The 23,275-nt window shown below is 47.7% G+C and overlaps 1 protein-coding gene across 1 annotated transcript in view; it reads right to left on the minus strand.

Moving 5' to 3' along the window:
- Nucleotides 1-23,275, minus strand: part of LOC137783565 (netrin receptor UNC5D-like) — a 150,031-nt gene that overhangs the window by 45,374 nt on the left and 81,382 nt on the right. Inside the window, exon 2 of the mRNA XM_068573624.1 lies at nt 13,697-13,903. Within this exon, the coding sequence (XP_068429725.1) occupies nt 13,697-13,903 (207 nt within the window). The remainder of the gene's footprint in view (nt 1-13,696; nt 13,904-23,275) is intronic.

Raw genomic sequence — 23,275 nt, forward strand, 5'->3', positions numbered from 1 at the left:
CAAGTCACGCCTCGCAACACATCTCACAGCAGCTGTTCAGAAACACTGTAAAGCTCAGCCTCTTGTGGCTTATTGCTTAATTACGCGGCCCAACACTTAGAGGAGTTGTCTCTCCACAGGCTCTCGCCGTCACGCCGAACATCGCACACAGCTCAGACAGGAGCTGGATTAAATGGAAGCTAATAATACAAAATGAAAGGTTATCAAAGGGAGCCTAATGAAGTAATGTAAAACAGAAATGCTCTCCGAAGACACTGTAATCCTCTGCAGCGACTGACTGATATTATGTACAACACATGCACACACACACACACACACACACACACACACACACGCACACACACACACACACGCTCTCTTTTCCAGTGCTACAAATTAGACCCTTCATCAACATGCCTGATTAAGTGAGTGAGGCTGATTTAACTAGAGGAAAATAAAAACACAAGATTTCCCTCAAGGGGAGGAGAGTGTGTGTGTGTGTGTGTGTGTGTGTGTGTGTGTGTGTGTGTGTGTGGAGGAGGGTGGTGGGGGCTTTGCATGATGCAGATTTGCACCTAAATATAAACAGACAGGTCAAGTGTTCAAAACTCGGTCGTGACTCAGACGTTCGGCGAGGTTCATGCAGTTTGGACGCGTTACCTCCCATTTTATTTCAGATATTGTATTATTATATATTCAGTTATTTTCTATACCAGATGTTCAGATAATTACAAGGAGTGTAAATAAATAAAAACGATTTAATTCAGAAAATGAAGCAACGGAGACGATTCCTCAGATCCACGCCGACATATCGTTGGAGAGAGAAACCGACCCGGAGATTAGCTGATTAGCTTAGCATCACAGCTCAGTTGACGGTTTCATTTCCTCCTCTGCAGCTCAATAACAGTATTTTTTTTTTCATACTTAATGGTGACGTTCTTCCACAGAAGCGTAGCGGTTTGACTTCAGAAAGAATCATTAGCTTAATTAATATTTACAGAACGTGCATTTTTTATCTCAGATCAGCGGATAAATTAATGGAAAAATCTGGTGTGGTCTATATCCAGTCTTCAAGATGTAAATTTGGGGATTTATAATTCTCAAGAAATAACATAACCTCGCAATCAAACTTCAGAAAGTACTTCTTGACAAACAATCTCACTGCCGGATCGTGACAATAGTCCACCGAGGAGACGAGGCGACGTGGTTTTTAGAGATGCCGTCTCCTAATTCTCTCAATCAGACATCCTCATCTTTATTAATGACGAAGAACGCAGAAGAAGCGAAAGCATAAACAACAACCTTCTGCTGCTGAAGCAGAAAGGAAACTGACTCATAGAGGCCGGGCGAGCCACAGCGCTGCAGACTCACAACACAAAGATCTTTCTGTCTGGAACACAGCGAGAAAACACAACGTGAGAACACAAAAAAACATCTCATAATGCAATGCGCTACAAACACTACAAACCGGTTTGCATAGAGATGTGAACACACATTCAAGCACACTGGCATGGAACACCAGCGATACACAAACAACAACAACAACACAGGGGGGAGGGGGGGGTGTTGGCGTGAGCGAGGGCCGTGGTGTTTCTGCTGAAGGCGAGATTAAAAAAAAGAGGAGAGGAATCAGAAAGACGGGGACTCCCAGGTCCGCTTCACATCAGACGGATCAAAGAGCTCCGTCTCTTTCCCCGGGTCGGCTCTCGCTGTGAGATATGATCCAATAACTGCTCCGTCATGTCGGTGACACGCCGCCATTTCTTCTGCGAATACAAACAGCCGCTCGGCTCCGGCCCGCGAGCTCGTCCTGTTTCCTTTTGTTGCCTCTCTTCCCTTCAGGCTCCTGCCACCACAAAGCCTGGGCGGCAGCCCTCCAGGTGCAGCGGCTCCCCCTTTAATCATGTCCTTTAATATGTCTCTAACGTCTATAAAGGCGTCAGGATGAGATATACCAATGCCGACGCTCACTTATCCCTTTTTCTCCCCCCGTCTGTCTGGCACGGGGCCCGCGGTGTGATTTCCGTCTTGGCTGAGTCTATGAAAAAAGGCCCGATGGGAGCCGGGCGGCGCCAGCTACAAGTGGCTCCAGATCCGAGCAGCCGGGGGGAACCCGATCGGTCCGCCTCGGCTCGACCGGGTTCGTTGTTCTTCTTCGCATTTACAGGACTCTGTTTGTTTGTCTGAGGGATGCGGGAGCTTCTGGGCGGCATGAGGGCGGCATGAGGGCGGCTTGATGGCGGCATGAGGGCGGCTTGATGGCGGCATGAGGGCGGCTTAAGGGTGGCATGAGGGCGGCTTGAGGGCGGCTTAAGGGTGGCATGAGGGCGGCTTGAGGGCGGCATGAGGGCGGCTGGATGGCGGCTTGATGGCGGCATGAGGGCGGCTTGATGGCGGCATTAGGGCGGCTTAAGGGTGGCATGAGGGCGGCTTGAGGGCGGCTTAAGGGTGGCATGAGGGCGGCTTGAGGGCGGCATGAGGGCGGCTTGAGGGCGGCTTGAGGGCGGCGTGAGGGCGGCTTGAGGGCGGCATGAGGGCGGCTTGAGGGTGGCTTAAGGGTGGCATGAGGGCGGCTTGAGGGCGGCATGATGGCGGCTTGAGGGCGGCTTGAAGGCGGCGTGAGGGCATCATAAGGGCAGCGTGAGGGCGGCGAGAGGGCGGCGAGAGGGCGGCGTGAAGGCGGCGTGAGGGCGGCGTGAAGGCGGCGTGACGGCGGCTTGAGGGCGGCGTGAGGGCGGCATGAGGGCGGCGTGAGGGCGGTTGGCGGACGGCCAGAAGCAGACGAACCCTGCTAGACAAGCAGAACATGCTCCCAGCAAGATCTCCAGTCTGGTCCCAGCTGTGTGTGTGTGCGTGCGTGCGTGTGTGTGTGTGTGTGTGTGTGTGTGTGTGTGTGTGTGTGTGTGTGTGTGTGTCACACTTAATCCCAGAACCAAAGGGACGCATTACTCCGTGCATAAAAAAAATCATGATAATTCAGCCATTAAAATGCTGCGAGTCCTTATTTGTGTCATTCCCCAAGTCGCCTTGTTTATGTTTATCCCCCCTCTCCAAAAAAAAAAAAGAAAAAAAAAAAGCTTCCTGCTTATTCGGGGCCAGTTTTGCATACACAAGTAGTTCTCACTCTGTGGGCCACTTCATTTGTTCCACTTCCATTTCCTTCACTAATCCGCGGTGACACCGAGAGGCTCCGAGGCGTCTCACTTCCCCCGCTTTGCTCCCTTTGTCCTGGGTTCACGGCCGGGCGATGGTATCGCTCAGCCGGCCGGGATCGTAATACACAACAGTGGAGTCTTGACGGAGCATCAACGGGAACAGATATCCATACTTCCTCTCTCTCTTACTGCAGTCAAACGCTTTCCCTCAGTCACTATCTCTTCATCAGTGCATCTGCAGGAGCTGCTATCCGCTGCTTCTCCAGACGGCCGAGGCGGTTTCCATTTCCAGGCTCCCGTCGGCCCCTCTCCGCTTTCCAACGTCCTCTCCCTTTCGCTTATCCTCTCCTTCTCTTATCTGGCCATCAGGGTATCGTGCTTCCAGCCGAGGTCTATAGGCACAGATATCCCCTCTGTTGCACCTTCCTCTTCTTTCACTCCGCCCTTCAACGAGCCAGCGCCTTCCATCACGCTGAAGTGAAGTGAAGTTGTCTCCGTGAGAGGTCACGGTGAGCAGTTTGCTGTGTTTTCTTCACAGGAAATGCCCTCCTTTTTATTTTGTCTTTGCACATTCAGCCTATTCCCCCGATGTAGAACAGAAACAGACTGATTTAGTGTCCATAAACGCCGGATACGGCTTCCTGAAATCGTTTCCACGGAGTTTATTGGCGCAAGCTGTTTTCCTGAAGGGAGGTTAAAATCTGTGTCGCGATGATTACATGGAATATGCAGCTGAGTCTTTATCTGCCTGGAGTTCATCAAAAGGCTTAAGGAAATAAACACTGCGGCAATAACTCTGCTGATCGATGTTCTTTACGGCGACAAAATCCAAACTTTCGGTTAAAAAATGATCTTCACACACTGACATGAGGAAGAAGAAGGCAAACGAGGCGATGAAGGGTTTCAGATCGGCAACGCGGCGATGAAGTTACAGCGTTATGGACGCCACGTCTTCCGGTGTCATACTCGGCACCTCTCGCTCTCTTTAATCTCCCATGATGCCTTTCTCTTGGTCTTAGGCTTCAGCCATCGTCTTGCATTGTTTAATGTTAACGTCTGCTCTCACTCCACGTCAGAGTCAACGCACCAAACGCTTCCTTCATTTAACGCCATGTCTCCCAGAGAGTCTGTTATTAATAACAGACACATGATGTGGAAATATCGGGGAATCGACAGCATGACAAGATGAATTCGGATTGGGGCAAACGATTCTATCTTCAATGATAACATATAAAAACGTATATATATTTTTGTCGTCCACTTTTTTTTTGGTCCACTTTTTTTATCAACTTTCTTTTTGTCAATTTTTTTGCCTTTTTTTCTATTTTTGTCATTTTTATTTTTTGTGTGTTTTCGACTTTTTTAATTAATTCATTTTTTAAACTTTTTTTGTCAACTTTTTTTTTTGTCGACTTTTTTTTTGTCAACTTTTTTTAAACTTTTTTTCTATTTTTGTCATATTTTTATTTTTTGTGTGCTTTCGACTTTTTTAATTAATTTATTTTTTAAACTTTTTTTGTCAACTTTTTTTGTGTCAACTTTTTTTGTCAGCTTTTTTTTGGTGACTTTTTTTTGTTGACTTATTTTTACCTTTTTTTGTCTATTTTTGTCATATTTTTATTTTTTGTGTTGTCATAATTATGACTTTTTTTGTCAAGTTTTTTTTTGTCGACTTCTTTTATTTATTCATTTTTTTTTCAACTTTTTTGGTCAACTTTTTTTGTGTTGACTTCTTTTGTCGACTTTTTTGTTGTCATAATTATGACTGTCAGAAATGGGCTTCCATACGTTCCTGCTGGTTACTTGTGGACACCACAAAAACATTAAATTTCTCCCGGTTTCCAGTCAAACCCTCGGACTGGACTGGGACCTGCTCTCCACAGACAGATCTTTCTCATAGTGCTGACGTGGGATCGGCCGTTGCCGTCGCTTCGGATCGGTCTGCTGCTTCATGGCTCACGTCGGGCCGGTTACCTTTAGTGCGCCAGAGGAGACGCACAAACATTAACGACAGATTTTGACGCTCGTAAAGCCAGAAACTGTGTTTGCTCAACATCATAAGATCATAACATCCTAACGACCCCTCCAGAGCGGTCTGCAGCGGTGAAACCCTCCCTCACACGCAGGGAAAATATCTTCATACTGTTCTATCCAAACTGATGCGACAGTTTATTTACTCAAAGTCTCTCTCTGACTCAGCAGATGTGGACTGCAGCAGCGCTAGCTTCCCTTCACGTCTGTTTCAGTGAATCAACGCCGGGCAGCTGATCTATCCAACAACAGACGACGCTCGGAAAGACAGACAGCGTGAGGAAAGTAAACATTTGTGCTTTGTAGCCTCCTTCACAGATCTCCTCCTCCCTCAATGGGCCCAATTATCCACCAGCATGGCTGGTGATGAAGAGAAGAACAGAACAACGTGGTTTTTATGCAAAAATCACCCAAATCGATCACTTTCCTTATTGAAAGCTGATCGACGAGGGGCGAGCCTCATGATGGGTGAGGTTCATGCGTGATCAATTATTCATGTTTTATTGTCACTAAATGATTCGCCAGACATCAGAGCCTTTGTTTTATTTGTTTATTGTTCTGTTCATAATCAAAGCGCTTGCTTGTAAACGGCTGTCCGGTGGAAAGCCGTGTATCTCCAAGTGAGGTGATTTGGATTTAAAATGGAGGATGAAGGGTTGCTTTAAAAAAAAAAAAAGGTGTCTTATTAACGGTCCAGGAGGCGCTTTAGGGGAATCTGGTTCATATCATGCTGGATGTTCATAGTTACCATCAAAATATCTTTTAAAAGGGATTTGTTTGCATATATACATTTTTTTCCCAAGACTTTGCTGAACAAATACAAACAATAAACACAAGTATTGGAATTAATTTGGGGTTCCTACGATGATACGATGTCGTCTTTAATGTGTCTCTGGGCTCTAATGGGAGGAGGGTCTCCATGATATTGGTCATAATATTGATATTGACAGTCAAACACTAAACAGTTTCTAATTTGTTGAGACTTTCAAGCTGTGAAAGTCTGTCCAGATTGAATTTCAGCAAAAATAAAACCCAGAAGGCTCAAGAAGATGTTTTTTTTTCCTCCGACAGAACAACAAACAACACTCAGGGATTCAGTGCTGCAGTACTCGGCCGCGGCCATGACAGCTGTTCTTTTCAGCGTTACGTCCTGACTAAGTAGAGGAAACCGAGCCACATTAGCATACTTTAGCAGCCACTTTCTTTATTGTGTCTTTATTACAGGGGAGGGCATCTTCAGGAAGCTTCTTTCTACCTTTTGCTTTTGCCAACCGGATGATTTTCTACAGCAACGCAAAGACTTCCAGACGCAGCACTTTGACACGCGGGTGTTTCCCTGTTGGGTATTTTCATACCCTGAGTGTTCGGCACAAAAGGTGCAAAGAGGAGAGGCGCACGCCGACAGCAGCTTCATTCAAATGAGGAGGCACGGGGCGAGGTGTCGGTATTTCAGGTGAAAGCCGGATCATTTATGTGGTAAGAATAGACACACAAACTTTGCTGGCGAAGCCTCTCGCGCCGGAAAGTTCGGTGAGATGAGCGGCCGCTGAATCTCTTTCAGAGGAAAGGTGCAACGATTCCAGGAATAACGCAAATGACGTAAATACACTGTTTTAATTCAACAATCCCAAGCAAGTAGATGTGATTTCAGAAAGAAAAAACCCTCTGCAGGGAGGTCAAATTGGGCTTTTTGCTGAAACTATGAACGCCGTCTCTTTCAGTTACTGGAATTAAATCCCTACAAGGACAGGATGCGCAATAAATCTCCATTTTGACTCATAGATGTGTTTCCTTTAAATCCAGACAACATCAGCTGGTTTCCCACCAACGCCATCACACTGGTCGGTCTGGCGTTGTGATGGTTAGCGCGGCGTCATGCACCTCCACACAGGCGTCTCGCAGGGAACCAAAACACTGACACAATTCTCGCTCATTCTCCGTCTCTCATCTGGAAAAAAAGAGTCTGCATTACCATCAGGAGATATTCCCACTCGCCCTGGCCTCCTTTCTTTTTCTCATTTGAGTTCCTGAAATGCATTTATCGCTGTGATAGGATGCGACACAGAAGAAGAAGAAGAAGAAGAAGAAAAAAGCAATCATATGAAACAGCTTAAAACACCTATAACTGTTTCCATTATTTATTTATATTGTGACAATGCAGATGTCAATGAACCTCACAGCGGATCGCCAGAAAATTGGAAAATGTCTCCGGACAATATCCAGCGACATGCTGCATCTCTCCCTCGCTCGCTGTCTGCAGGCGCTCATTAAACGCTGCAGCAGCACCGCTTGTTGTTGTGCCTTATTATATTCACGACTACAAACTCTGCATTATTCACACGTTATAGTTCTGCTCAGAAACGCTCTCCTCTCCTGTAAGTGGGTCGTTCTCACAACGCCACAGCTGTTCAGAAGGTACGGACCGGTAACGAGAGTTTAATGTTAGCGTAGCTTCACTCCGGGAACTGATTCAGAGTCAAAGCACCGAACGCTTCCTTCATTTAACGCCACGTCTCCCAGAGAGTCTGTTATTAATAAGACACATAATGTGGAAATATCAGGGAATCAACAACATGACCAGATGTATTCAGATTGCGTCAAACGATTCTATCTTCAATGATAATATATAATAATGTATTTATTTATTTTTTGGTCTACTTTTTCTACTTTTGTTCATACTTTTATTTAGATTTTTTTTGTCTACTTTTTTTAATGTCGTAATTATGACTTTTTATTTTTGGTCATACTTTTATTTTGACATTTTTTTGTAAACTTTTTTGTAAACTTTTTTTGTCAACTTTTTTTGTCGACTTTTTTGTTGATTTTTTTTTGTCATAATTATGACTTATTTTTTTGTTGACTTATTTTTTTTGTCGATTTTCTTTTGACTTTTTTTGTCATATTTTTATTTTGTTGTTGTCATAATAATTACTTTTTCAACTTTTTTTGTGTTGTCATAATTATGACTTTTTTTTGGTCATACTTTTTTTGTTGGCTTTTTTGTTGTCATAATTATGACTTGTGTCAAAAATGGGCTTCCATACGTTACTGCTGGTTACCACAAAAAATATTCAATTTTTCTGATTTCTAGTCATGACATTGAACCATCAAGCATCATAAAATATAAATCTCCCAAACCCGTCCTTCAACACCTGACAAACACAACTTCCTGCATCCCAGGACTCACAACTGATCCATGCATCCAACACATCCAATGCACTCTGGGAAATGCAGTAAATTGTCACTAAGGGAGCCGGTCCTCACGATGTCATCTGCACAATAAAGGAAGCGTCTTTCAAAGCGCATAAACAGCACGAGACAACACGTGTAATGAACTCAAAGTGAAGGGAGAGAAGATGTCCAACAGTCGATGTCGACTTTAATCGCACAAAGCATTCCTTTATTGATGAATGCAATATGTTTCAGCGTGGCAGCAAAGCCCAGTTAATGGTTGGAATAACACAACAATGTTATTATTCATAATGACTGCATGATGGTAATAAATGAGCTTTCATCACAGCCTCATCCTGCAGGGAGACATGTGCGTCTGGTTTAAATCTTCAAATGATGTGATAGCGGTTATTTCTTGACCTCTCGTCCTGTGCAGCGTGCATACGACGGCAGTGGGAGAGTCATCATCACCTCTATTGTCTCAGTGTTTTTGGTTCTAACCTTCCTGGTGAGCGTCTTCGTTCCAGGAGGAAAAACACGAGCAACAAGTGCAGAAAAGACGTTTCTTTCAAAGCCGGACGGCGCTGTATTTGTTGCACGAGAGAAGTTACACACACACTAAATAAAAGTGCTCTGTCCAGAACCGCCAGCTGACAAGTGCACAATGTTGTTGTTTGCTGTGAAGACAGAAAAACAACATCTTTAAAGTATCTGTCCAACACATAATAAGGCTTAAACTTAATATGCGCGGGACGTTGTGTGCATCCAGCGACGGTGCGCTCTTTTCTTCTGGTTCTTCTTAAGGTCTCTCATGCGATACGTCTCCTCCATTTGCTCTACATTTCAAGGACTTTCGGGGAAAACTAAATAGCCCGTATTTGACATTTTGTGAAAGAACTCCCGTTTTCTTCTGCAATGAATCTTAAGAAGTCAGCTTCTGCACTGTCACGGAAACTTTAGCAGCTAGGATTAGCTTGCAGAGAGAGAGAGAAAGAGAGAGAGAGAGGATGAGTTGCAGGTATGAAATATTTAAGCAGAACATGGTGTAAAAAATATCTTTTTACTCTGCTTCACATCTCACAGATCCAGATACACAACACGCTTCATCCAGTCGGAGTCGGCCGTGTACTGAGCCGGTTGTTTCCTCGCGCTGAGGGCAACAGCAGCCGGCGCTATTCACAGGACCTGTAATGGATATTTTCCCACATTTCGCTTCCTTGTCTGCCGCTCTGTCTCCTAGAAGGCGATTGAGCTACGACTTAGAAAAACAACATAACATAAAGCTGGGATACAGTATATATATATATCTCTCCCAGCTGCCTCTGGACCAACACGTCCTCTGCCTCAAACCCCTCTGGTCAAACGTGAGGGCGCGTGTTGTGGAGTCTGTCTGCATTTAATTCACAGCTTACTGCTTTAATAACCGCAGCCTTCTCCACGCCGCTGGACCCGGGGGCCATTTCAGTCCGACTATAATAGCTTGTACCGAGATACAGTTGTTCAAATGCCTCCTACGGATGAAGCTGGATGGACGGCCAGAGGTGCCTCAGCAGAGGCGAGGTGTTCATTCTCTCCACATGTAGCGTGTTCGCCCGCCTTCGCCTGTGCACGCAGCCCAGTTAGTGACCGACACGGCTCAGAAACTCTCAGCGAATCCTCTGTATCTCACGCCCGGGAATACCGGCGCTGGTCCACGCAACAAAGCCACGCATCATCCTCCAGAGCGAGGCGTCCATCTCACACTCTGTCAGACGAGCGGGCGCATGAAGGCTGAGACGTGTACGATTGTGTTCAAGTGCAAAGAGGAAAGCGAGAGAGGGAATAGAACAAATTAAAAAAAACAAGGCCAGTGGAGTGTGAGCGCATGAACGCATCCAGGTGAATAAAAGTAAATGAAAAGAATGTTTTCATTTCTCTCCAGAAGAATAACCGTTGTGTCCATTCAACGCGCAAACAAGACGCAGAGCGATCAGTGAGGCAGACAGCAACATGCTAACATGATGCCAACAGCAGCATGCTAATATGATGCTAACAGCAACATGCTAACATGATGCCAACAGCAGCATGCTAATATGATGCTAACAGCAACATGCTAACATGACGCTAACAGCAACATGCAAACATGATGCTAACAGCAACATGCTAAGATGATGCTAAGATCAACATGCTAACATGATGCTAAGATCAACATGCTAACATGATGCTAATAGCAACATGCAAACATGATGCTAACAGCAACATGCTAAGATGATGCTAACAGCAACATGCAAAGATGATGCTTAGATCAACATGCTAACATGATGCTAAGATTAACATGCTGACATGATGCTAACAGCAACATGCTAACAGCAACATGCAAACATGATGCTAACATCAACATGCAAACATGATGCTAACAGCAACATGCTAACATGATGCTAACAGCAACATGCAAACTAGGGCTGCACCAAATCTATTTGTTTGATTAGTCTAGTAAGTAAATATTTGATTATTCTTAAAATATACATAATTTTGTATTTCGAAGATATATAACCATTCATTTAGCCCCCCATTTTTTAATTTATTTAATTAAATCATGCACTTTAACATAAACAAATGTGACTAGATAATAAAGTCTGACGCAGGCCTGATCTTCAGAGGAATCTCTCCCTGAACTGGAGCGTCAGTATTTTATACTTCAGTACTTCAAACTGTCTGCGTGGCGACATGAACATCTGCAAGTCAGCGGATAACAACGTCATAAGGATCGCTCCTGGGGGACATGAATGACATCATGAATGTGTGGATGAAATCCCAATAATTCTTGAGATATTTCAAAGAGTTGCGGCGGCCAAGAGAAAAGGAGATTAATCCAGACGGACAGACGCTTAAATACCAACTGGACGTACATGTGTGAACACTGAGGAGAGATAAGTGTGTGTTTCTGTTCCAGCTCGGTGTCTGAGAGAAAGAAGGTCGTTCTGAAATGTGACATCATTGCTATCAAGCGGTAGCCATCTTTTATTTTTCCACCTGCAGCACAATGTTTGCCAGATATGCTTCAAGAAGAGTTGCATAAATTATTGTTTTTATATCGAATACAATTCCACGACAAAGAATTGGACCCTTTCGCCTCGTTCCCGTTACGCAAAAGCCATAAAATAACGTCCGGTGTTGCTATTCCATTTTTCCATTTCAGTTTTTCACAAAACCAATCAACATGTAATGGAGAAACAAAGGATTCTGGTCCAAGAAATGACGCCCGGCCATCCCCACGGCGCACAAATGTTCAGCGACGCTACCGTTCACATGTGAAGCTGGTGCCTTCAGGAGGAGGCGGTTGGAGTGTGCAGTACAGTGTGGGCTTTATGAAAAGATGGCAAGGTCTGGTGCTGGTAGAATCTAATTACATTGGCATTAATTAAGGGACATTTTGTCCTCCACTCTTTTTAAAATTCTTTTTGATCCAATAAAGTAGCTGTGACAGTTTCTAGATGTCCTCTTGTCGCGCCAGAGAGCCACGACTTCATGAACGTTTTGTAGTTTATCCCAGCGAGCGAACTTCTGCATCCGACTTCACTTTGCCTCGTCCTGTGTGACGACGCTGAGACGACCAGAGACCAGACCGAACATCTGAAACCTGACGGCACGAAGCAAAAGCCACGAGTGAAGCGCAGAGACGCGACGGCCACACTGCATCCACCACGCTGTGAGCCTTCACTAGGTCTCTGTTTGACTAAGACGCGCGCAGACTGAAATATTCAAAAGGCTGCTAAACAACTGGTCAGTGCAAATGAGCCGTACGAGAACTTTGCAACGCTGCTAATGAAACTAAAACCCACCAAATGTTTATGTTAAGTTAATGCAATGGCTTGTGGGCCATATCATGTGTTTTTAAAAAGCCATAGAAGACCTAATCACAGCTAACATCTCATCATAAATGTGTGAAATCAATCATTTGATCGGTTATCATACAAAACAGGAAGTAAAGACTGTATCGGCGTGAGGATCAAGTCTTGAGTTCACGCATGCAGATTCTACTCGTCGCTCCACAAATCTACTTTATTTTTCTGCCTTTATTCAAATGAAACTTTGCAGGAGTTGCTCGTGTTTCAGTATTTCTCAGCAGCCGAGCTTCACGTTAAACTCGCTGAGAACTTTAACAGGATAACACTTCAAGTTACGCTCAGGCAGGGAAACAACTCACAATTTGTCAATTTTATTTCTTCGCTGCTTTTCACATTTTCGGCAAGAGTCAAGGTTACGATGCGCATTAATAAAACCGGTTTATTCCACGTGCACTGTCTCGTTGCGTCTCCCAGCAGCTGGTGGGAATAAACAGTGGACCGGTCCAGCTCCGGACTCATCCTTCTACTTGATGAGACACCGGCAGGTGGCTTTTTAAGACGCTCTCCTCTTCTTCTCTCGGCTTTTATTCTCCTTGTCGTCTCCCAGAGGAAGCGGATATGAACGGTGATGAGGAGCCAGATGGGAGCGGCGCTGTGAATCCAGACCAGAGGCAGTTAAAATTTAGAGGTCCATTGTTACCTCTGGAGGGAGGTATTGATCGGCGCCGTGTGTTAAGTGAAGCGTCAACACTGTGGCATTAATATCGGCCGAGGCAGCCTCGTAAATATTTGGCCTTCATCCGGATCTTTTTCTGCAAGTTATAATCTGGAGGTGAAAAAATGGCCGATTTGTATGAGTGGAGCTAATAGTTGTATTTATTTTTGACTTACCTGTAAACTATAGAGGACCATCATGAAACAAGTGTTATTAAAAAGTTTCAAAATCATAATCAAAACCTTCAACTTTTCACGACGTCTGCTTGAGAAGAAGTCAATTTCATTCCAATACGAGTACATTTTTTGGAGGACAAAAGAAATCATAATTCAGTTGCTTTATTTTGTACATCCATTGTGAACTGATGCAATAAAAACAGACTAAGAGGCAAAAACAAAAGGACATTTTTCTTTTGCGGTTTGAATTTGAAGTTGAAACAACAACAACACGTCGTTTCAGCGGGTTGCGTCAGTAAAAGACCCTTCTGGGGTTCGAACCCTCAAAGTGAACCAGTACGCCGCCTCTCACGGGCCAAAAGTGGTCAATTCAGTTTGGATCAAATGTGACAACCTCAGCGTTGCACTAGAAACCCGAGGAGGAAACACACGTCGGCGGGGTCGGACGCGGCCGGCGGGCGCCGTTTGCAAAGTTCACTCTTCAGACGTGCGTCCTCGCCGCCGGACACGCGAACGCCGCCCTCGTCTCTTAAAGCGACAGGACGGCGGCTCGGCAGGGAGGGCGTCGGGTCTGAGTGGAGCTAAATAGTTGTGTGTCCGTCCTGCGCGGACGCGTGTGGTGTGTGTCTGTGCTTGCCGTACCTGTCCCCAGGTCCGTGTGCTCCTGGGACAAGTGCTGGCTCTGGTGGACCCACTCGCCGTTGCACTTGAAGAAGATCTGCAGAGCGGGCCGAGCCTGGCAGCGCAGCTTGATGGGGTTGCTCTTCACGATGTAAGCGTCGACGGGCTCCTCCAGGAACTGGGGCAGCGTCCCGGACTGGCCATGCTGCAGGGCGTCACTGCGGGGACCTGCAGGGACGAAGCCGGGATTAGAAACGAGATTAGAAACGAGATTAAAATGAGACTCCGAGGGAACGACGGCGGAACAAAATGGAATCGGGGGGAAAAAAAAGTTGTTGAATGGACGACGAAGGCAAGATGGCGGAATCGAAGCGTGTCAGGTCTCTTCTCTGTCGACGACACACACACACACACACACACACACACACACACACACACACACACACACACACAGTATGGTGATGTATGAAAACAAGCAGTTCTGAAAGGAGACGTTTTGCGTGTATTGGATCGCTTCAATCATTTACGTCATGAGTGTCATCGTTTGCTGACATCATCATTTTTTTGAGGGGTGGTGGGATCGAGCTCCTCTGGGAAAATGTGCGGCCTTTGTTCGGCGTTATCCCAACTGCAATGCTGGCTTCATGTACTTATGATGAATACCTCCTGGACGGTAACAACAGCAGATGGTTCGCTTGGCTGTCGATCCTCCAGAAGACTCTGGAGAACTGAGCGGAGCAACAAGACCAGGAACATGTCGCACAACCCGACTGGAGCCAGCGCGAGCGCTTCACGACCCTGCACGACCCCGACGTGTGAAAGCAGACGTCCTTCGACTCGTGAACGGCGTCGAGCCGACAGACCTGCAGCCGTCTTTGATCTGTCGGACGCCGCGTTCGCAGACGCTGCGGCAACACGCCGCACCGGCCTCGCCGCCTGCTGTCCGCTCTCCGTCTGAGGCGCGTTGGAGTCGGCGCACGTTTTCCCGCCGCTTCTCAGTGTAATTACGCTCCGGCTAATCCCCTCGTTTGCTGGAACCTCTTTCATGCAAGTGCGCAGGGTTTAGTGAGGCAAAGCGTCCCGGGCCCGCCGCTCCCCACGCAAACTCCCCCGACTGCAAACCGCCGCGTTTCTCCACAGCGACGGCTGCACGGCTGCAAAACCCCATCAGGATTAGAGAACTCTCTCTTTCTCTCTCTCCGGCTAATCCAACCCTACCTTTCCTGCCGGATGTCTCCTGATGGAGGGGAAAAGATAAAAGACTGTGTGTGATTCCCTGACTGTGAAAACCACAGTTCCTCTCTCTCTCTCTCTCTCTCTCTCTCTCTCTCTCTCTCTTTCCCCCCCACTGCGACACGTTCTCGTTCTCCCCCTCGTTCCTGGAACTGAGGCTGAACAAAGAGACATGCTTTTAATTTCAAAATGACTCGCCCCGGGCAAGCTCTTCTTGTACGACGGCGCTCCAATTTGTTGTGCGCGCTGAGCATTGACGCGGTGTGTGTGTGTGTGTGTGTGTGTGTGTGTGTGTGTGGACGTGAGCATCCAGGCGATGACGGATGGGAACATGAATACACAAACACACAGATGTCAAACAAAGCCACAGCCCTCCAAGTAATGACTCATTTGTTAAAAGATCAGGTGTTACACTAATGCGCGCCGACAAGACAGTTTAATGCCACGGAAACTAAACGCCAGGAATATCCACAGGAGCAAAAGGTTTAACGAAGCTCTGCCGGCTTTATTTCAGAGTCGGCTCCTTCGCTTTGCATTCTTTTTGACGTGAGCAGGTGGGACGGGACGGCAGCCGACTGATGAGGCGAGACACGAGGAGCGGCAGTCTGGCGTGACTTAACCTCGGTCTGGCGGCGAGACGCTGCAGCTCTTCACCGGCTCTGGCTCTAGACGCCGAGCTGCTCTATATCTGTGCTCCTCCGGCACGAGTCCACACGTGGAAGCGAGCGAGATGACCTGAAGCAAAAGCGGCCTGCAGGAGCGCGGCGCCCGTGCGTCGGGCCTGTCGGGGTCTCTGCACCCTCGGCTCATTTACATCTCTTCACGGCATCGTTTTCCCATGAGAAACGGGCCGATTGGTCTCTCCCGACGCTCTCCGCCGCTGTCATTCAGGAGGACGCCGCTCTTCACGGTTTCCTCAGTGATCTACAACCGATGCTTCAGCCCGGCAATAACACACGAGGGGCACGGATACGTCGAGCCCGGTTTGAGAGGAAGACGAGATATCGCTGCCAAAGGGGTGAGTGATGGCTCTATCAGACACCTCTCTCTCTCTTTCTGCCTCCTACACCAACAAACTGTCGTCCCGGTGATGTGCACACGGCTTCCTCCATGCAACCTGGGAGGGGAATTCACTTTTTAAATTATTATTTCATTTCATTTTCCTCAAGTGCAGCAAAAAAAAGAGAAAAGGAAAACGCTCCATTTCCTCGCATGCAGAATTGAGAGCAAGCGGGTGAGTGTGGTCTCTTCTGTCAGTTCAATGTATTCATAGCTCTTAGTGGAAAACCTAAAAGAAATGAGGGGGAAAGAGCCCCTCGCCGACTGAACTCATTTGGTGAGGCCTTTGGGGGGAATCGCGCAGGCTGGTTCACACGGAGGAAGATGATTGCTGCTCCAGCGCAGCGCCGCCGTGATTTGGAGCGACTGCAGGCGAGCGGCCGGGATGGCGTTCGCCAGATTCTGCTCCACTTTCAGCTCGCCGCAGCCTCGCAGGCCGGCAGACGAACTCCAGCGGGTCGGATCTCGTCCTGCAGGACACGCCGGGTCCCAGCGGGTCGTGTGTGTGTGTGTCGTCTTCACGCTGCTTTTTGCTGTGGGTACAAGCAGCCAGCGGGAGGTGAGCACACCTGCTCGCTGTAAACCTCGTGTCCTGAACGTCACATGGACCTCCTTCAAACGCCGTGGAGCGCAGCATCAGGACCGACCGAGCTCATCCAGAGACGGAGCGAGGCGTGTGAGTGTAGTACAAGACAAAGACGAGCCGCAAAGAGCCTCACACACACAATAATGAGCTCAGGCGGGTGACGAGTATTAACATCCAGCCGTTTACCTTCTTTCAGATAAGCGGGAACATGGCCGCCGCGTCCTTTAACAACAACAAGCTGTCAATCATCCGCTCAGAGCGTCTCAGCAGCAGCTCACCAATCAACACCCGTCCAGCAAAACCCACAAGTGACAAGCAATTCCTGCGAGGCGTGTGTGTGTGTGTGTGTGTGTGTCCTCCTTGTTGCCTTCTGAACCTGAACCCTCGGCCTCCACATGCACTTTGCAGGAAGTCCTTGTAAATACCTCTTCAACACACAACCCCCCGCGTGTGTGTGTGTGTGTGTGCGCAACACACAAGCTCAATCTGATCGTCCTTTTGACAATTTGTACCAGACAATTAGTCGCGGGTTAAAGCGAGTTAATGCGGGTTAAAGCGGGTCACCGGCGGCGCCTCGATCACGACGGCAGCTCCGTGTCGCTCCGCCAGCGGCGGCGCCTCGACGAGGTGTTTCAACGTCACGGAAACGTCTCGTCGTGTTACAGCTGAGAACCAACACGACTTTAATTGAAAAGATCTATTGGCAAATATTCAAAATGTTCCCGTCTGCTCGCATCCGCACCGACAGGAACGCCGCGTTCACGCCCAACGCGGCGGCGGCCATTATTCGCGCGAGTAGCTTAATGAATTTTCTGACGCGAGTTGAAATTAAATGGCGCGGCGCTGAGTTGCGTCAGCCAATCAGGGCTCAGGAGCTCCGGCCCGTCATTCAGACGCTGCTGTGGGACGACGGGTGATGTTATGAACCCAGACAACGTGGGGTCGATTCCCCGAGCCGTGTGCGGCTACACGTGGTGTCAAGAACCCAGAACACGACGGCGTTTCATTGTTAAATGAGTTATTAGAAATGGACACAGTGGCATTAAATCAGTAAGACGTATGAAATATTATATTTCAGCGCGCTAACTTCAACCCGTGGACCAGATCAGTGTCTTAGCAGCTCGACCAAACATGCTGCTTCCGTTTGAAAGAGATATTTATTTCCTTATTTGTGTCTGTTTTCCCTTTCCCTCGCGCTTCATGAATAATGCGCATCGCAGCGCGCTGAATGGAGGAAACCCCCCCGACACAAAGCACACACACAAAGTGTGATCTCTGTTTCCAGAGAGAAGGAGACGGCGAGCGTCAGCGGTGAAAGGAAGAGGAGGAAACTCAAAGGGCGGGAGAGAATATATTGCTTTAATAAAATACAACACTGCCTTAAACGTGTTATCCAATAATCACCGGCTTCAAGCCCGAACATTTCTCTTTTTTAGAACTAATCTTACATACGAGGCTCTGCTCTTCCTTTAATATCCTAGAAATAATAATAACTACCAGCAGACATCGAGCTTCTCAAGTTTATTTAAATGAGAAGTTTAAAAGCAACAAAAAGACAGAAGCGAGTCCTCCGACTGCTTCTCTCACTCCACAGCGTTCAGTATTAATAAGCAGGAAGCAGCTGCCTCGCCATGAATTAACAAACAAATCTACTCATTAATTCTAAGTTTGTTAATTAAGACCCGGCGGCATAAATGTTTATTAATTACTTCACCATGTTGACATTTCAGTAACAGGTTTGAGAAGGAAGGTGGCGAGCTGGTGAACGTGGAGGAGGCGGCGCCTCCTGCAGAAGTGCGCGCTCGCTTTTTTGTGTAAACACTGACTTTCGGGCTAATGTGTCTGCGCACAACATGAATAAATACAGCTTGGCGATGGTCAGGGCTGCATTCATTACACACGTGAGGTGTCTTCTCGCGGCAGATGGACGTCTGGATCGGGGATCGGAGGTGAAGCTCGCGGAGGAGCTGGAGGTGGGAGGGAGGCTGGTGGAGCAGATGAAAGGTGGGCGTTGGAGGCGGCGAGCGGCGCCGGGGGAGCATCTGCTGGGATCAGCCGGGTGGCGGCGAGGAAGGCGGAGAAGTGTTCGCCGTTTCTCAGGAAGTACGAATTAAACCTGAGTCCCCCCCCTCCAAAAAAAAGGCTCTTCTTAGCTAACTTTTCCCCCACTGAAGGACACACACACAGACACACACACACACACACACACACACACACACTTCCTCCGTGCAGAGATTTGTGAATGACGGACTCGCCACAGGGGTTTCTGTCGGGGCGAGAGGCGTCAACATGTGAGCAGCTGATTGTGTCCACGACTGAACCGCATGGACTCACATCGAGGACTCAAGGACTCGAGGACTCGAGGACTCGAGGACTCGAGGTGCCTCCTGACAGGCTGGCAGCTAATGCGCTGCTCGTCGGCCATGTTGTGAGCAACAGCTGGATGATGCACACGACGCCACCGTCCAACCGTCTCATGTTATTCCAAACTACAGGTCAGATTCCATCATAGCAAGATTTGATATCTTTATTTAGAGTCACATCCCTTTCTTCTCCTTCTCTATCTTCTCCTCCCCTCTTCCCTCTTTCCTATTCAAACCCATGTTAGACTAGCGACATTTGGGTGACATTCCCTCTCCTCTCTTTTCTTCTGCCCTCTTTCCTCTTCCCTTCTCCTCTCTCCTCTCTCCCCTTTTCTCTTTTTCCTCGCCCCTCGCCTCTCTCCTCCGTCCTCTCTCCCCTCTTTCCTCTTCCCTCTCTCCCCTCTTTCCTCTTCCCTCTCTTCCCTCTCCTCTCTCTCCTCTCTCCCCTCTTTCCTCTTCCCTCTCTCCCCTCTTTCCTCTTCCCTCTCTTCCCTCTCCTCTCTCTCCTCTCTCCCCTCTCGTCTCTTCTTCTCCCCTCTTTCCTCTTCCCTTCTCCCCTCTCCTCTCTCCCCTTTTCTCTTTTTCCTCGCCCCTCGCCTCTCTCCTCCGTCCTATTTCCCCTCTTCCCTCCTTCCTCTCCTCTCTCCCCTCTTTCCTCTTCCCTCTCCTCTCTTCCCTCTCCTCTCCCTCCTCTTCTCTATTCCCTCCTCCCTCTCCTCTCTCTCCCCTCCTCTCTTCCCCCTCTACTCTTTCCTCTCCCCCTCTCCTCTTCTCTCTCCTCTCTTCTTCTCCTCTCCCTCCTCTTCTCTCTTCTCTCTCCCCTCTTCCCCCTCCTCCTCCCCATCCCCTCCTCTCTCCCCCTCCCCTCTTCTCTCTCCCCTCTCCCCTCCTCTCTCTCTCCTCTTTCCCCTCCCCTCTTTCCTCTTCCCTCTTCCCCCTCCTCTCTTCCCTCTCCTCTCCCTCCTCTTCTCTCTTCCCTCCTCCCTCTCCTCTCTCTCCCCTCCTCTCTTCCCCCTCCTTTCTCCCCTCTTTCCCCCCTCCTCTCTCTCTCCCTCCTCCTTCCCCCTCCCCTCCTGTCTCGCTCCCCCCTCCCCTCCTCTCTTCCCCCCCCTCTCTCTCCTCTTTCCCCTCTCCTCTCTTCTTCTCCTCTCTCCCCTCCCCCCTCCTCCCTCCTCCTCCCCCCTCCCCTCCTTCTCCTCCCCCTCCTCCTCCCCATCCCCTCCTCTCTCCTCCCCCCCTCTCCCCCTCCTCTCCCTCCTCTCCCCCCCCCCCCCCTCCTCTCTCACAGTGACTTCTGTCAGACTGATGAAAGCCTGCAGCGCTGAATCTTCTCCCCTAACTTGTGATTTCAGTCGCCTGCGATGTGTTTCTGCGCCGCCTCTCACGCTCTTAAAAAACAGCACGACCCCTAAAGAAAGAGATGCTTTGTTCAAAAATTGATGCCAGCCTCTCATCTGGCATCTCAGGACACAACAGACAAGTGTGTATCACACACACACACACACACATGCACTCGGACCGGGTGTGTGTGACACTTTTCCTTCACACACACATGCCAGATGTTGTCTCATCAAAACACGGACAGACCAATGTTGACTCTTTGCCTCTCAGACGTCGTTCTGTGGACTTCATTCCCTCCGTGTTGATTCAGTGGAGGTTTGCTCACACGAGGCAGGAAATAAAATATATTGAGGGTCAGCAGAGCCCAGCTTCAACCTCGCGGAGCCGCTCAGGTACGACCGAGCTCTTATCTGTGGAGCGGCAGCCCCGCAGGAGCAGCGGGGGGGCGGCCATGTTTAAGCGCACCTGGACGGTGGAGAAATAAAGGATTAGGAGCTACTCATACGCTTTCCCATCAAGATGGAGGCCGTGCGGCGAGGAGGGACGCGGCGGGTGTTGACGGAGGCTTGTGGAAGCGCAACGCGTGCAAAATAAAAAACAGATAAGTCGCTCGCCTCCTGACGATCTACTGGGTTGTTTTGTGTTTTGATTTGTTCAAAGCGACGCGACAAGATGTTCTGCAAAATGGCTGCTGGCAAGTTTGACACGTTGAGAGGAGAGAAGAGTATTTTTTTTTACCCTCAGGCAGAAGACAGACCTTTCTTCTGAGAGAGGAAACAAACATATCATCTAATCCTAGTGTTTATTCACAGTTCTGATAGTTGAACCTAATTTAAAGATGAAGAACGTTGTCGTTTCCCCACAAGACGAGGACTCATTCATCTGAGATCTTTCACTGCGTTTCACTCCATGACGGAGACACTTTCACTCCTTTTAGTTTGGGAGGTTCATCCTGTTAAAGACATTTAGAGGTTGAAGTCATTTAAAAAACCTTTAAATAGAAAACAGAAGAAAAACAAACATATGCAATGTGCAAATTATGACGATGAGCAAATCAATCCTGAAAGTTTGAGACGGAGCTTTAACATCCTCTGTAATCCAGAATATATATATATATATATATATATATATATATATATATATATATATATATATATATATATATATATATATACACAACGTATATATACGTTATGACTTCGCTAAATAGAGTTTTCACCGAAAGATGATTGTCAAAACAAAATGTGTTGTCTCCTAAAAATCATTTTTAGGACGTAAGCATGCGTGTGCAAAAAATAGAGCATGTGTGTGTGTGTGTTTGTGTGTGTGTGTAGTTTGTGTACGTCTGAGTGAATGTGTGTCACCCCCCAAACAACAAGGTGTGTATATTTGTGTGTCTTCATCGGTGTTGTGACAGCCTGCCAGCCTGGTTTTGGCAGGCGGGAGGTAGTGCTTCCCTCAGCTTCCTCAGCTTCCCTCTGCTTCCCTCATCTTCCTCATCTTCCTCATCTTCCCTCAGCTTCCTCAGCTCAGGTAATCAAAGAGTAAACACGCTGAAGCAGAAGTGGGTTACCTGGACGGAAAAAAGAGAAAGTCTCCATCTCTGTCCCGTGAAAACGCTTCTTGATGCCGTTTTTATTCACGATAATATAACGAGAGGAATCTGATGCCGCTCATTAACTTGTTCATTCCTTCTATATTCAGTGTGTAAACTAAAAATATGTGTGCAGCGAGCAGAGAACATCCGCTATAAGTCCACATTTAAATAAATATGTATTTCAAACCGTTGTGTTATTAGATTTAAACTCGGCTTCTGCTCCGGACTCGCCAAACAATAAAAGAGGCGTGCGGTACACGTCACCTGACCTCAGTGATGTTTGCAGATTATTTTCTCGGCTCTAAGCAGAATAATGTATAAACTCAGCGATATCGGCCTCGCTGCTGACTCGTCACTTCCCTGCAGCTGTATCCGAGCTCTGCATCGCCGCGAATGCAAAGCGTCTGCTTTTGTCATGAAGCAGTCAGAGGGAAGGTTTCTCCTCAAGGAGCCGACTGACTGATCACCAGAAACACAAGATGGCGGCTGGCTGCTCGCGATGTAACAACTCAGATTATTGACTGATTTCTTCATTAAAACAACGTGCGATTTGTCCCAAATACCCTGTTGTGTTCGTGTGTGGTCGATGTGGCAAAAACACGCCGCGTGTTCATACCAAAGCAGTTCATCCGCATGAGAAAAAGGTATGTTTTCACACGAGATTTGAAGAATTTCCCAAATTTTTCAGCTTCAAGGCCAAATTATGTCTTCACACGCGTCTTCACACACGGCGTCGGACACTTGTGCCTCGTTATCTAGAGAGCTGAGATGTTCTGCATCATGCAAGTGCCTTAACGGGTACATTTAAGAAGACGTTTAGACGTTTAAAGGGTTAAATATTCGCACCGTTACCGGACATGACCCCGTTTCAGAGGATCGGAGCACGAGCCAATCGTAGAAGCAGAGGAGGGCGGGTCATGAGGAGACTTCCTGGTCTCGAGACGGAGATGTTCGTCCTCAAAAGGAGAAATCTGGAAACCTTTTTCTCGCCCAACAGAACCTCACGGAGAACTATTATCAACATTAAAATGAGTCCTCTCAGTAGAAGCCACCTCCACCTTCGGAGGAGCGTGGGAGTAAAATCCACTCATGGATGTGATTGTTTTCACCTTATCGCGTGAACAATCGAGTCACTTTTGAGTAATGACGCCGGCGTGCTGTGGGCTTTATTAACGTGTTATACGCGGCGCCTTCATTACCTCATCCATCAGCGTTCATTCTCTGCTTCTCCTCGGCGGCGGCGCGTTGCCGCTGACTGACAGTGACGGCGGACAAAAGCAGATAATTGCTTACTTACTCTTTCCCATATAGCCTTTGATCCATTTTGTCTTTTCTGACAGTGAAGAGACAGCGACATAATTAAAGGCATTGTGTGGCATATACAATCTGGGCTGCGATCGCGGCGGCGACGTGACAGCTCA

This window comes from Clinocottus analis, unplaced genomic scaffold (genome assembly GCF_023055335.1).
Source record: "Clinocottus analis isolate CAN_PGR_092001 unplaced genomic scaffold, fCliAna1.0.p SCAF_13, whole genome shotgun sequence".
In the NCBI taxonomy this organism is placed as follows: Eukaryota; Metazoa; Chordata; class Actinopteri; order Perciformes; family Cottidae; genus Clinocottus; species Clinocottus analis.